Raw genomic sequence first — 16,135 nt, 5'->3', positions numbered from 1 at the left:
TGTTTTTTTACTAATTTGTCCGTCAAAAAAATCCTATTCATAATATAGTGTCTGGCTACAGATTTGCTTCTGTAACAGTGAACATCTCAAGCTTCATTTGAGCAGCGCTGAACTCTGTGGGTCACACTCACTTAGTCCACTTCTTTTATCCAGTCTATGCAACAACACAGCTTGGGAATCATCATCATTCTGGCACTGGCTGCTGCACTGACACATGTCGGTACAGGCTAAATCTTGGTGAACCGTGGACCTGGACCCTGGGCCTTCACTAGGACCAATTTCTGGCCATCATGACATGAATTATTTAAAGAAAACTAAATGAAGCAAATCGCACATGCACTTATTTCATATATTTGTTTAATAAACATTAGCTACTGTTCAACAAGATGGACAGATCCACGGCCGTCTGGGCTACGAGTTCCATGGGCTCCGAGCTCTGCCGGCTCCGAGCTCTGGCCTGGCCATAGGCTCCGAGCTCCGGTTCCTGGGTCGTCCAAATAGGGATGTCCTGCTCATTTTTTGACGCTGCGGTCTTGCTTATATTTGCTATCACATGGTATTCGCAAAGGCCCTGAAGATGTTGTGATATGATCCGGCCATATATATCTATATATATCTCTATATATATATATATATATATATATAATATATATATATATATATATATATATATATATATATATATATTATATATATATATATATATATATATATATATCTATATTATATATATCTATATATATCTATATATATATATATATATATATATATATATATAATATATATATATATATATATATATATATATATATGTGTGTGTGTATATATGTATGTATATATTATATATATATATTATATATGTATGTATATATTATATATATATAATATATAATATATATATATATATATATATATATATATATATATATATATATATATATATATATATATACATATACATATACATATTAAAAAAAAAAAAATAATGTGTTTCACACCTTCCACGGTGGTAGGTCTCTCTCACCCTCATTCAGCTCGGGTCCTCTACCAGAGGCCTGGGAGCTTGAGAGTTCTGCGCAGTATCTTTGCTGTTCCCAGTACTGCACTTTTCTGGACTGAGATGTCCGTTGTTTTCCCGGTATCTGTTGTAGCCACTCTTCCAGTTTGGGGTTACAGCCCCGAGTGCTCCGATCACCACAGGCACCACTGATGCCTTTACTTTCCAGGCTCTCTCCAGCTCTTCCTTGAGCCCCTGGTATTTCTCTAGCTTCTCGTGTTCCTTTTTCCTGATATTACCATCGCTTGGTATTGCGATGTCAACCACCACGGCTCTGCTCTGTTTCTTATCCACCACCACTATGTCTGGTTGGTTCGCCATCACCATTCTGTCAGTCTGTATCTGGAAGTCCCACAGGATCTTGGCTCGGTCATTCTCCACAACCTTTGGAGGTGTTTCCCACCTTGATCCTGGGGTTTCCAGCCCGTACTCTGCACAGATGTTTCTGTACACTATGCCCGCCACTTGGTTATGTCGCTCCATGTATGCTTTCCCTGCCAGCATCTTACACCCCGCAGTTATGTGCTGGACTGTCTCAGGAGCCTCTTTGCACAGTCTACACCGTGGGTCTTGTCTGGTGTGGTAGATCTGGGCCTCTATTGCTCGAGTGCCCAGGGCCTGCTCCTGAGCAGCCAGGATCAGTGCCTCTGTGCTGTCCGGACACGGCGGAAATGGGCGAGATATATATATATATATATATATATATATATATATATATATATATTATATATATATATATATATACACCCATAGTGTTCAGCGCCGCTCAAATGAGGCTCATGATGTTCACAGTTACAGGAGTGAATATGGAGCCAAGCTTTATATTATTCCATTCGCGGGGACAGCAGTCCCCTCTTCACACACACTTACTCCAACTCCTCCAAGGGAACCTCGAGGTGTTCCCAGGCCAGCCGAGAGACAAAGTCCCTCCAGAGTGTCCTGGGTCTTCCCCAGGGCCTCCTCCCGGTGGGACATACCTGGAACACCTCTCCAGGGAGGCGTCAAGGAGGCATACGGAACAGATGCCTGAGCTACCTCATCTGGCTCCTCTCAACATGGAGGAGCAGCGGTTCTACTCCGAGCTGCTCCTGTGTGACAGCTCCTCACCCTATCTCTAAGGGAGCGCCCAGCCACCCTGCGAAGGAAACTCATTTCAAGTGCATGTATCCACGATCTCGTCCTTTTGGTCATTACCCATAGCTCATGACCATAGGTGAACATAGATTGACCAGTAAATCGAGAGCTTTGCCTTTCGACTCCGCTTGCTCTTCATCACAACGGTCCGATACAGCGACCGCATCACTGGCGACACTGCACCGATCCACCTGTCAATCTTATGCACCATCCTCCCCTCACTCGTGAACAAGACCCCGAGATACTTGAACTCCTCCACTTGAGGCAAGGACTCTCCACCCACCCGGAGACAAGACGCCTTTTTCCGGTCGAGAACCACAACCTCGGATTTGGAGGAGCTGATCCTCATCCCAGCTGCTTCACACACGGGTCAAATCACCCCAGTGCTGCAGGTCCTGGTTTGATGAAGCCAATAGGACAACATCATCTGCAAACAGCAGAGATGATCCTGTGGTCCCCAAACAGGAACCCCTCCGGCCCCTGACTGCGCCTAGAAATTCTGTCCATAAATACAATGAACAGAACCGGTGACAAAGGGCAGCCCTGGGGAGTCCAACATGCACCAGGAACAGGTCTGACTTACTGCCGGCAATGAACACAGCTCCTGCTCCGGTCATACAAGGACCGGACAGCCCTTAGCAAAGACTCCCAGAGCGCCCCCCACAGGACACCACAAACAACACGGTCGAATGCCTTCTCCAGATCCACAAAACACATGTGGACTGTTTGGGCAAACTCCCATGAACCTTCGAGCACCCGATGGAGAGTGTAGAGCTGGTCCAGTGTTCCATGACCGGGACGAAAACCACGGTCAGATTCTCCTCCCCAGTCCCTGGCATAGACCGGGAAGGCTGAGGAGTGCGATTCCCCTGTAGTTGGAACACACCCTCCGGTCCCCCTTCTTATACAGAGGGACAACACCCCGGTCTGCCAGTCCAGAGGTACTGTCCCCAATTGCCACGCGATGTTGAAGAGGTGTGTCAGCCAAGATCCACAACATCCAGAGACTTGAAATACTCAGGACGGATCTCATCCGCCCACGGGCTTTATAATATGAATAGGATTTTTATGACAGACAAAATAGCAAAAAAAAATAAAAATCAGGATCATGTAGAGCGGGTTCATACAAACATTTTAAGACCAAAATGTCGAGGTTCACAGCAACAGGTACAGAGAGAGGAGCCACAAGATCCTAAAGTAAGTCAGAGCCAGAGTCAGAAGGAGCTGGAAGAGCCTCCTGGAGAACTTCCTATTTGGCACATGGTGGCTACAGGGTTAGACCTGTCCACTCATATATACAGTCTATGGTTGTATGAAAGTGATAATGATAATGATGATGTATAGAAAATGTCTAATAAAAAGGTTGCATAATCATATTGTGTCTAAATGTGTTTGTTGACATCCAACATACACATTTAATGTTGGCTACTTTTAAACTCTTTGAGTTATCTGAGCAACTGCATGTGATGTTTATAGTTTGTTTTACCCATATTGTTGAAGTATTTCAACAGGATAATAATTAAAAAAACAACAACATGATTTTGGAGGAACATGGAGTATTACATGCAAATATTACAATGAAATTGCAAGAAAACAACCAAATCGGGTCATTTTTGACCAACTTATGCATCTAAGGGTTAATGTGGGTAGGTCTTACAGGTTTGTAACTAGTACCATTTGATTCCCTGACCCTGAAAATGTGGGTTTAGCAGTTAAAATCAACATTTCAACTTATTCAGAGGCTGAGATATTCCAAAAAGAGATTTTTGGCGGCCATTTTTTCTAAATCCAATATGGCCGCCATAAAGACATCTGGGCAAATGCAAACATTGATTTTCTGACTCCATATACTATAAGCTTTCCAAAAATATATAGGTTAGCAAAGCCCCAAAAACTTCCCACTAAGGTCAAAAAATTAGAATAAGGAACTGGACTAATAGCAGTTATTGCAAGATATGGCCATAAACAATTATGTCTATTATATTTGTAACATACATGACTTAATAAAGCACAGCCTTTGTTTAGTCTTACATTCAGTGGAAAGTGCACAAAATAAAAATTCATCCAAAGACGCAAACATTAAATAATTCTGGTAACACTTTATAATGACTACACCTTAATTAGCTGTAATTAAGCAGGAACAAGACCTAATTCATATTGAACAACTGGTTTGTTTGATTAATGATTAAGGCTTAGCAACTAAATTAATACCCAAACAACTAACTCCTTATTTAAGTTGTTACTAAATCTGAATCATTCCTAATGAACAATTTGTTCTTTTTGAATATTTGTGTATGCTTTATTAAGAAAATGAAATCATAAACATATCATAATGGTTTTGGTGTAGTTTGGAGGTGACTTGTGTTGTTTTTCTGTCTCGTCGCCTTAGAACAAGCAGCAGAGGACCATGTTAAGATCAAAATTACTAAGTACAAAGCGGGCAGCAGGCCAGATGACGGAGAGGTCAAAGTTCAGGAGCTGGGTGAAGGCGATCCACAGTGGAAACACATAAAGGACGTGGTTAAAGAGCAGCTAGAGAAGGCAGGACTCAAGGCCGAAGGTACAACGGCCTATTTTTACATTTAATTAAATCATACACTATCATTTCTAGTTCTTCTTCATTTTTCTTAAACTTTATTTACTTGTCTCTGACCTAAACATAAACATTTCTTCCAGCATCTGTTAAAGGTACACTGTGTAACTTTAACCCTATGCATACTTTTTAAGAGTTAAATGTTTTACATTGCTATGTGCAGAAACAGTCTTGTTCATAAATGTCCTAAAAATAAAAAATTGGATTGGATCCTGAGCACCCTAGCTGTTCACCGCAGTCAGTTTGTAAGCGCTTTTCACAACTTACAGAGACCAGTTATGGTAATGCTAACAGCAACTAGCTCACTTCCTGTTTTTCATACAATAAAACACTTTATAATTCGATGTGGACAGCACACAGCAGATTTATGTTGACTTCATGTTGACAATATATCTATACACGGGCAAAACTAATTTTTCTTACATACATGTAAAAAAAATCTGATACAGGTCCTTTAACATCTCTGTATATTATTCAAGTAAAGATTACATCATTTGTTATCTTCATTCATCTTTCCTTGTCTGCTTGCATGTCTGTCATTCTGGTAGATTAAATTTCACTTACTGCAAATCCTAGTTTAACATGTCTAACTTGCTTTGTTATCTCTCTTCCTCTCTTTTTGTTTCAGGTAAAATTGAAGTTAAAATCTTGACTCGTAAAAATGCAGATGAAGCAGGAGACCAGTGGCTGACAGAAGAAGATACAAAGTCCTTCAGGGAGCTACTCATAAATCTCCTGGTAATAGTTTACATTGTGTCTTTTAAATGAGAATAAAGCTGCTCTATGTAACCTTTGTGGTGCAAGGGCTGCTACCTGCTTGTGTTAGATGTTAGCTTTGCCTGTAATGTTTCTTAGTATGGCGTTATATGTACTGGTATGCATTTATCCAATAAGGAGTGTTTTTACCTCAAAAAAAAAAAAAATAAATAAATAAATAAATAAATATATATATATATATATATATACACACATAAACATATGTATTTATATATATATATGTATATAAACATATATATATATATATATATATATATTTTTTTTTTTTACTTACCTCAAAATACATGCATTCTTACTGTGAGCGGGCTTGCTTCTTCACAGTTCTAACCTGTAACTTTAACTGGATATTGAGGAATCGAATAGTGTGCTGTGGAATTTTCCAAACAATGCAGTAATATCTCCATGGAGAGAAGCAGGATCGAGGATCGAGGATCGTTCAGAGTTACATAGTGTACCTTTAAGTCTTTTCTCGGCATGCAGTTTAGCATTTTTCTCAATAACTGCCACTGTTTTAGCATTATTGTATGAACTATTTCACTTTTCAGCACAGATAACAGTCATAGTGCCCTCTGCTGGTGTTTTGATTTAAATATAGACATTTCATGTCAATTATCTGGCTATCAACCAAGGCTGAACAATTTTGGAAAAATTACAATCAATTACGATCAGATTTGTTTGTCCATTTGAGAGACGACTGAAATGTTTGTAGAAGTATACACAAATAGCAGGGATTTTTACATAATACATACATTTTGTCTTAAATTATGATGTTTAAATAATTTTGCTAAGTTCATCCGCTCAAACTGCGCTTTTGATTTAACTGTGATATATCTACATCTCTCAGCCCAACTATGAACTAGATCTAATACCCATACACTGTTTTAAGTTATTCTAAGAGACATGAAGGCTAAGGTGTCCCAAGTATTTAAAAAAAATCCCTTAATGTTGCTTTAAATAGTCCCTTATTTTTAAGTTGTTCAAGTGACACATTTGTAAAATGCATTCTTGGACAAAAATCAAAACCTTTAGATGAATTTGTTTTGTTTCTAGCTAACAACTGTGAGGCCTCATTTTCCAGTGTTGTTAAAACCCTCATGCTCTCCTCGGGGTCACATTGACCTGAAGAAATTTTTTTTTCTTTCCCGCTCTCTCGGGGCGGGTCAGTCAGACCCAAAAATGTATTTTCTCGCCTGGCGAGAATTTATTTGAAAATCTATTTTTGGGTCTGATTGACCTAGGCATAAAGGGCATAAAAGTAATGCATTATTCAGAAAAAAATGTTTGCAATGTGTCGCTCTCTTATAGAGTTGTCAAAATATGGAAAATCAGATAATAAATGATACATTTGAGCAGGTATCGATAATTTTAAAAAGTCACATTCACAGGACAGAAATGAACCTTTGCTGAATAGCTTTAGAATGATCTTCATCTGTATTAGAACAAGTACAAGACCACATAGACACCCACGAACCACTATGGAACCTATCTGGACCACTGAGGGATTACACAATGGATGCACTGGATGATCATTCTTGTGCATGCGCAGGTCAAGAATTTAATAACAACAAAGTCACCTTTGACCTCCGGTGGCTCAGGTGAGTCTATATAATCACGTGGCACCGGAAGCTCAGTCCCTCAAACCTTCTTGTGAAAGCACGAGGATTCTGAGGGACCGGCGGTCATCCTGGATTCATAGAACCGTAGTTACAGTCGTAACTATCCTTCTATTTCTCTCCGACTGACCGCCAGAGGCGGTGCTTCAAGCACTGGATGACGAGTACCAGCAAGGTCACAAGGAATCATCAACTTAAGGAGAAACCGTACCTCACTGTGATGTAGAGGAGTGTTGCTAGAGAACCCCCTGCAGTGGGTGTGGGGAAGCTATGTTCACATTGTAGAACCTTGCAAAGGTGTTGAGGGAGGTCCGGGAAGCTGCCGAACAAATGACATCTAACGACACACCACTGACAGCGGCCCATGATGTCGAGAGGCCCCTTGTGGTGTGACACCGGACCCCAGATGGCAACGACTGACCCTGTAAAGCATATGCTTTTGTTATGACCCCCACAATCCAGTGTGCGAGGCGCTGTTTTGAAAGGGCCTGACCTCTGCGTGAGCCAGCAAAACAGACAAACAAGCTATCAGACCTCCGCACAGAAGCTGTGGAGTGAACATACATCTCGAGCGCACGTACCGGATGCAGTGATTCAGCAGGAGTTCCCGCCTCAAAACGGGAAAGCCGAGTATGCTGTGTAGACGAGGGCACTTTCGGAACAAAAGCTGCATTAGGCCAAAGGGAAACCCCAGAACCATCATTGTTGCCAGTGGCAACAGGATTCATGAACAGACAGAGCATGTAGCTCACTCACCTGTTTAGTGGAAGCCATGGCCAACAAGAATGCAGTCTTCAATAAGAGCCACTTAAGGTCATTTTGCGCAAGTGGCTCAAATAGAGGAGCCCACAGGGCCTCAAGTACAAGGAAAAGATCCCACATCGGGACAACAGAGCGGTTGGGTGGATGCAAGTGGCACGCACCCTTCAGAAACACCAAAATATCCCGGTTACGACCAACATTAGAGTCATTCCACCCTGCATGCCAGCAATTAATGGCAGCAACGTATACCTTTAGGGTAGGCGTACGACCCTGAATTAGCAACCCCTGCAGGAAGGTAAGAACCATGGAAACGGGGCAGTGAACCGGGTCATGTCACAACACCATGTGTCAAAGAGCCTCCACTTGCAAGAATACAACCTGCGTGTAGGTGGGGCATGCACAATGGTCATTGTGTCCCCTATTGTTCTGGCATATTCCGAGAAGGCTAAGCCGGGCCTTGTAGGGGCCACACCCAGAGTTTCAGGCGACTGGGGTCGGGATGCAGAATCTGACACCCCAGTTGCGACAGGAGATCCCTCCTGGAGGGAAGACATCGTGCAGGGCCGCTGCAAAGCCTGAGCAGCAGAGGAAACCAGGGCCTCGCTGGCCAGAATGGAGCCACCAGGAGAAGACTGTGGCCTTCCCAAAGGACCCGGAGCAGTGTTTGAAAAATCAGAGGAAATGGTGGGAACGCATAAAGAAGGGTTCTGGGCCAGTCGTGAGCCAGTGCATCCTGACCCAGAGGGCTGGCAAACTCCGTCCATGAAAACCAAAGGGGGCAGTGCGTCGTCTTCTGGGAGGCAAATAGATCCACATTCACCCTGCCGAACATCTCCCAAATGTGCTCCACCACCTCTGGGTGAAGCCTCCATTCTCCTGGCAATGGCCCTTGTCGAGATAGGAAATCTGCCGATGTGTTCTGAACCCCCGGTTCACAGCTCTCAGACTGGCAAAACACGGCACAGCCCAAGTCAGGAGCAGTTGCGCTCAACACCACACTGGTGTTGTCGGACCTCACTACCACATGTCGTCCTCGCAGATATGGGAGAAAATGATGTAGAGCAAACCAAACGGCCATGAACTCCAGAATGTTGATATGAAGCCTGCCCTGGTGTATGGACCACAACCCTTGTGCTGTCCGTTCCTTCCACGTTGCACCCCAACCCACTAGGGATGCATCTGTGTGTACAACCTCCCTCCTGGAGGGAAGGGGACACAGAGGAACGCCTTGTAACATGAATACCTCGTTCCTTCACTGAGACAGGGATGCCATGCACTGAGAGGTGACAAGTAGACATCGCCTTCTGTGGGAATAACACGCGAGGACCAAGTGTAGGCCATTGAGCCACATCTGAAGTGGGTGCAAGGACAGGATCCCTAGAGGAACCACAGCTGAGGCAGCTGTCAGTTTGCCAAGGAGGCTGAGGAACATCACGTAAGGGAGGGCCCTCCCACACTGAAATTCTGGGAGCATGTCCAGAATGTCCCCTATCCGCTTGGGTGAGGGATGTGCAGTCATTGTCCGGGAGTCGAGAACCATCCTGAGAAAAGTGGTTACCTGCGATGATACCAAACAACTCTTTGCCACATTCGCTCGTAGACCCAATTTGCTCACGTGCCTGAGCACTGGCTGTGTATCCTGAAGGACCTGATTGCGAGTGGGAGCACAGATGAGCCAGTCGTCCAGATAGGGCAGAATTCTTAACCCCTGGACCTACAGGGGGGACAGGGCAGCAGAAACACTCCTCGTGAACACCCGAGGGGATAGAGATAGGCCGAATGGAAGGACCCTGAATGGAATGGAAGTGCTCCCCTCGAAAAGCAAAATGAAGAAACCTCCAATGTTGAGGAGCAATGGGAACATGAAAATAGACATCCTTCAGGTCTATGGAAGTGAACCAATCCCCGGGAAGAATTGCCTGACACCCAACATCTTGAAAGGGAAGACTTTTAAAAACATGTTCAGACCCCTGAGGTCCAAGACTGGACGCAGATCACCCGTCTTCTTTGGTACCCGGAAATAACGAGAGTAAAAGTCCCCCGGATCCAGCAGTTGGTCCACAGGAACTATCGCACCTTTGTCCAGCAAGGCATGTATTTCTTGAGCCTATGTATGTATGTATGTATTACTGTGTCCCGGATAGTCGTCATCTTGACTTGACCGGGAATAGGCGGCCAGCAGCGGGACTGTAGTTGATAACTCGGGGACAAAGTGGCCACAACCCAAGTATCTGGGCTGTGGGTGGTCCAGTAGTCAAGTTGTTCCGGGGCAAAATGTCCCACCGCCGGAACCACAGCTTCACCTGGTTGACTCCTGGCCCTTGGAGGGCTTGGGAGGGCGGCGCCTGGGCTGGCGAGACCGAGGAGGGTGGGAATCTCTGGTATGGGCCTGTGGAGCAGCCCCAGTATCTGAGCTAAGAGGTACAGCAACGGAGTGGGGCTGTATTGGATACCTCCGAGAAAAAGGAGGGGCTTGTCTATGAAGCCCTGCCAACTGCTGTCTTGTGCGACTAGCCTGGGCTGTACGTTCCAAGGCTTCCAGGGCAGCTGAGCCAAAAAACTCTCCAGGGAAAAATGGAACACTCCGCAATCTCCGCTGACTGGCCTCCGAGACGGGATTGTGCCAACCAGACCTGACGCCGGGCTTGAACTAATGTTGACAATAGACGCCCAGTCCAGGCCAGTCCACCGGAACAGCCTCCAATGAAACAGACAGGCCAAGCAGCAGATGGGACAGAGAATTCCCAATTCGACCCATGTGGGCTCCCATATCATGCGCTTTACAGAACAGATTGTCTGTAACACAGCATTGCGGTCGCAGACACTGGGCATTCGTCCGCAGTGTCGCTTTAGGGGAAACAATAAGTGAGGCGATGGCCAGCTCCATCACCGGCATGTGTCCCAAACCAAACTTGTGAGGATCCTGCATTGCAATGCCTGACCATCTAAAGTAGGCTTCAAAAATGCCTTTGTATCTGTCCAACAGGCATGAAGTTCCTTTACATATTCTGTTGAGGGAGGAACTCCAAAGTGAGAAGCAGTAGCCTGCCGGCGAAAGAAAGCACTAGAGGGAGCCATTTCAGTCAACGGCACATCCAATTTTAAACGGCCAAGAGCTGTGTGTATTGCCGCAGTGACAGACTCATCACTCCCAGCCTGAGAATGGATAGAGCGCAGGGACCCCGTGTCTGAGACTTTAGAACTCAGGTCATCACATCCCATTTGAAAATAGGTGTCAGAGGCCGCCACAGACATGGCATCATCACATACAGAGGCCACATCCTGCTGTTGTTGGGGAGCCACCACACGGCTGGCATCCGCTTGAAGGTTCTGAATTAAGCCCCACATCTGGGCCAATTCAGATGTCAGTGTATCTACCTTAGCAGACAGTTTCCCCAGAACTCCCTTCTTGGGCTTCTTATGTGGAACACACTCCTCCCCAGTAGAATGTCTCTTGTAATTAACATGCTGGCTAGCCGGTAAAAGGTCCGAAGGTCCCGCAGACATCCAGGAAGAGGGCTCCTGAAATGCAGCCAAACAGGCTAAACGCACAGACCAGGGCAAAATACTGCAGTTAGAACAGGCATCCTCAGTGAGGGCCTCCTGCAGATGTTCCTCTCCTAGGCAGGCGGGACACAGGTCATGCCCATTATCAGGCTGTAGTGAAGCCATACAGGACAGACAAAATAAGGACTCGAGCATTGTGGTGGCGTAACACAGCCCAATATAGGGTAGAAACCTAGAAGTCCGTACATTAGAGTCGTGTCGAGCGGAAAACGCCACTAGCGACTCAGCAATAAACCAGCGTGTGCCAGTGAAGATGAGGCCGGATTAGGTCGAGCAGGGAACGCCACTAGTGATCCGCCAGTAACACTGTATATTAAACAGGGAGCTCAGTAATAGGGTCAGGTCAAGCCGGGACGCCACTCGTGACCCGCAAACAACGCTGCACTTTAAAATGGGGTGCTCTGCAACGGGGTCTGGTCGAGCAGGGAACGCCACTAGAGACCCACGCCAATCAATGGTACTAACAATAATCGCAAAGAATAAACCACACACGGCTATTCAGTGACAGTAGTAAATCAATAAAGTAGCAGTCACGCCAATATATGGCTACAAACAAAGTGACGGAAACTGGCCGAACACGGTGAATCCGAAAAAACAATGAATCAAAGTTAAACAGAAAACTGAACACAAGCCGAAAGCAGCTATATCAAAACGGCAACCTAAATCTACCGAGTGTGTACCTACGGCGAAACTAATGTAAATAACAGCAGCCTACCTCCACAATGAACACCAGTTGGCCGATCCACTGCTTGTGCAGCCCCAGGAGAGCGAGGGAACTCGCAGCACCGACTGTTACAGTCACGGGGCTACAGGTGACAAGCAGCAATAACAAAACAGTGGGAATTGCAAAAAGTTTTTGCAACACATTCACCGTGCAACCTGTGTGCAAAAGGGACTGTTTCTGGTGTCATGTGATTATATATACTCACCTGAGCCACCGGAGGTCAAAGGTGACTTTGTTGTTATTAAATTCTCGACCTGTGCATGCGCAAGGATGATGATCCAGTGCTTGAAGCACTGCCTCTGGCGGTCATCCAGGATTCATAGAACCGCAGTTACAGTTGTAACTATCGTTTTCAACATCAGTAGGGATGGAATAGAACCACATTCTATTGTCTTGAGTTTTTTTTAGTATAGTGACGACACCACACGTATTATTGGCATCTATCTCCCTTACGAAATCAGGTCCATGACATAAAATCCCTTATTATTAGATCAACAACATCATTTAAAAATATGGTTTAAAATTGGTTGTGGTTCAGGTTTAGGCTAAGCAAGTAGTAACTAAGGCTAGGATAAGTCTCCAGGAAATTACTGTTAGTCAATGGGATGAACCACACACATAAAATACACTTAAGATGGGAATAAGGATATAGCTTACTGGCAAAGTTAAACTAAGCTTCAGTGTAAACAGTTGAAATCCTCTTGAATGTACTGTACACTATTAGGCTGTGTTCACACTTGCACATTGACAACATAAACATTTTGGACTAAACCAGAAAAAGAAGACCAGACCAGAGAAAGTTCACATCAGGCTCCATTAAGGATCAAATAATGACGTGGTGAATGTGTGAATGCAAATATGTTTAGTTTATCCTGTAATTTTGACTAGTTTAGATTAATTCAGTAGCACTTTACTTGCACGATTGCACTGGTATCATTTTGTTCTGCTGTATGAAGACTTTATTTTCTGGAAATGATATAAAAAGGAAGAAGAGAGCATTACTTACCAAAGTTTCCATTCTATTATCATGCTATTACTGTGACAAAAGGTAGCGTGCAGCCAGTGTTATTTGTTCTTTCATTAAAAAAAAAAAGTTTTAATCCCGATGACATTAATTCTGGCCCGTTCTCTGCTTTTGTAAACTACTCAAATCAATTTCTGAGTTCATGCCTTTTTAAAATGTCCACACCCCCTTGTCAAGGCCCGATCTCATCAGATTTAAGAAGATAAGCAAGGCCGGGCCTGGTTAGTACTTGGATGAGAAACCACTGGGAATATCAGGTACCACAGTGGGGTGCCAGAGGCAAAAACTGTTGTTGTGTTCTTTGGTAAAACTCTTCGCCATGACACTGTAGTTGGCTCCCTTCACTCAATTATAAGGCAGTATCCATCAGCAACTCAGAACTGAAGAAGCCTCTTGGATGAGCAGCAAATATCAACACTCTAAAACTTTTGTCCAGTTGACATTTTCTTTTGCCATTGTTTTTCATGGTCAGTACCAGCTTATTTGAGTATCTGTGCTAGTTTGTGTTAGTCACCTTTTTATGTGACTTTTTTTTTTTTTTCTTGGATGTAGAGACTCATTATCTTTTCTGTGTCTGTTTTATTTTGCAGTTTTGCAAAAACTAAAGAGCTTGAGCACATGGGGCAATAAACATAGCCCAAAAGTGTTCATTTCAAATCTGTTCATTATCTGCCAAACTACACGTTTGTTTAGGGAGGGCAGAATCATACTTGTCACAACCCTTTTGAGTGTCATGTATCTTGGTGACATCTAGAATAATATGTTCTCTGCTCTTCTAGACTGGTGGCACAGAGGAGGTGTACAAAGAACAAAAGAGGCAGCAGGAGCTAGAGGATAATTACAGGTTTGTGTGGGGCCAGTCAAAAGAGGAGAGCCAGACTTCCAGCTCCTCTGATTCAGAAGACATGGACATCTGAGCTCAAACAAGCCTGACATTCTATAGTAAACTCCTGTGGAGAAGAGAGACTGTGAAATGCTGCCTCAAATAATAATAATAAGGAGAACCAACTTTGTGTAATTTTTGCAACTGATAATTGTAATTTGTAGCCTGGTCAGTCAATCTACCTGATTTTTAGTGTCTTAAAAACATAAACAGGTTTGCAGTTAAGTTATGCCTCACTTTCCTTATGCTTTCTGAGCATCCAAATTATTCACCACAATGAGTTAATAAGCACATCTCACTACTTTCAGTTCATCTGAACTGGGGTAAAACTAATTTTGCTTAACTACACAAAATAATTCTATACAACCACTTAAACAAAAATATTTAGTCACAGTTTTCGAGCAATTTCATGTTTTGCTGACCACAGTTACTTATAAAAATGTAATATAAAAGTATTTAATAATGACTAAAATTACAGATATTTTAAATCCAACTAAAATCACAAGGGGGCCTGACTATATGGATTTATTTGTATTAAAATGACTTGACCAGGCTATAACTGATAGGAGTTCATACTTTTGCACAAGATTATTGTGAGTCTTGCAACTACAATGTGTGTTTTTAATTAGGCACTGTAAACATGTATGCTATATCCTTTTGGAGCTGGTTTTGAGAGACTCTGAGCAACTAAGGGAAACTTCCACGTTTAATTGAGTTAAGTTGAATAATGTTTTGTCAAACTGTTATAGACAGTGAAATCTGCTTCTATAGGGCTAACTGTTTATGCAGCAGAAATTTTACATTTTTTGTACAGATTATTTATTGATAGTTTGTGGTGTCATCATGCTGGGGGTGTTCTACGTGTATGTGTATTGGTGGAATGTTCACTAGTTACCATGGTGACACAATGCACACATTAGCAAACACTGCCAAAAAAGGTTTTAAAATACAACATACATGGATTTAAATAACACATTTTCAGGAACCTGTGGTCAATACAAGTGTTGATGATCCTGTTAAGGACTTTGATTTTCAACAAAAAGGTGAGAATGACAGAAACACTGTTGGCTAATGCTAGCTAGATTGTGACTGTAATGTTATTTAAGAGAGATGAGTTTAACAGCACAAATCAATGTTGTAATTCCAACTAAATTGGGTCTCTTTGGCCAGATTGTGCTAAAAAGATATAAAGTTCAGATTAAACACAGAGCTGTGCCTACAGTTATCATCACACCCCCAGAGAATGTTAAGAACATCAGCTGCAAAGTATCAATAGATAAAAAAAAAATTAAAAAGTTTAATTTCTTTCTCTCTTATACATTTTCTGAAACATTTCAAATTGTTTATATTCCCTGTTAAAACTTCATTGTAAATTTGCAAGAAAAACATTTCATTGTTGGCCTATTGTTGGTTATAGCCAAACACTGTATTTAATTTATTAAAATAAGCACAGTTTACAATCATATTTTGTGTTTGTAATATGACTTTCTTCATTGTATCAGTAGAGGATTGTAACTACTCACTTTTCTAAAAGCATTGTACATTACAGCTTTACAAACTATTGAATAGGTTTAGGTTACCAATGTCCTAAATTAAGTTTTCCCAGGTGGTCAACGCCAAATCTAAAGGTCTTTGTGCTGCGTTGTAAATGATCTCCATTTGTGTGGGATATCGATTTAAAGGGCACAGTAAATGCTTTTTTCAATAAAGTGGACACATTTCTGCTTATTGTTTTTATTAAGAACTTACTAAATGTAGGTCTATGTTAGGCCTGTCACGATAATTACTATATCGACTTATTGTTCATCTATCATATATTGAATGTGATATTTTTTAGGTCAGTATTTATCACATGTACATTTTCTTTGCACTACTAGGAAATGCTGGATTATTTTTTGGCAAAATTATAAGATTTGAGCTGTAGCTTAATTAATAATTACTATGATTCACTATAGATGCAAACTATTAGATCTAAAGAGTTTCACTCTATGTTTTTCTGAC

At 42.6% G+C, this 16,135-nt stretch overlaps 1 protein-coding gene across 1 annotated transcript in view; it reads left to right on the top strand.

Annotated features, from left to right (window-relative positions):
- os9 (OS9 endoplasmic reticulum lectin) overlaps positions 1-15,856 on the top strand; it is a 31,265-nt gene extending 15,409 nt beyond the window's left edge. Inside the window, exons 13-15 of the mRNA XM_020933805.2 lie at positions 4,581-4,751; positions 5,413-5,522; positions 14,031-15,856. Coding sequence (XP_020789464.2) covers positions 4,581-4,751; positions 5,413-5,522; positions 14,031-14,168 — 419 coding nt within the window. The 3' untranslated portion in view covers positions 14,169-15,856. The remainder of the gene's footprint in view (positions 1-4,580; positions 4,752-5,412; positions 5,523-14,030) is intronic.
- Positions 15,857-16,135: the final 279 nt, after the last annotated feature.

Source organism: Boleophthalmus pectinirostris, unplaced genomic scaffold (genome assembly GCF_026225935.1).
Source record: "Boleophthalmus pectinirostris isolate CB_2022bp ecotype Guang Dong unplaced genomic scaffold, ASM2622593v1 HiC_scaffold_3, whole genome shotgun sequence".
NCBI classification, from domain to species: domain Eukaryota; kingdom Metazoa; phylum Chordata; class Actinopteri; order Gobiiformes; family Gobiidae; genus Boleophthalmus; species Boleophthalmus pectinirostris.
The sequence above is the reverse complement of the archived record's forward strand: the minus strand, read 5'-3'. Positions and strand labels throughout refer to the sequence as shown.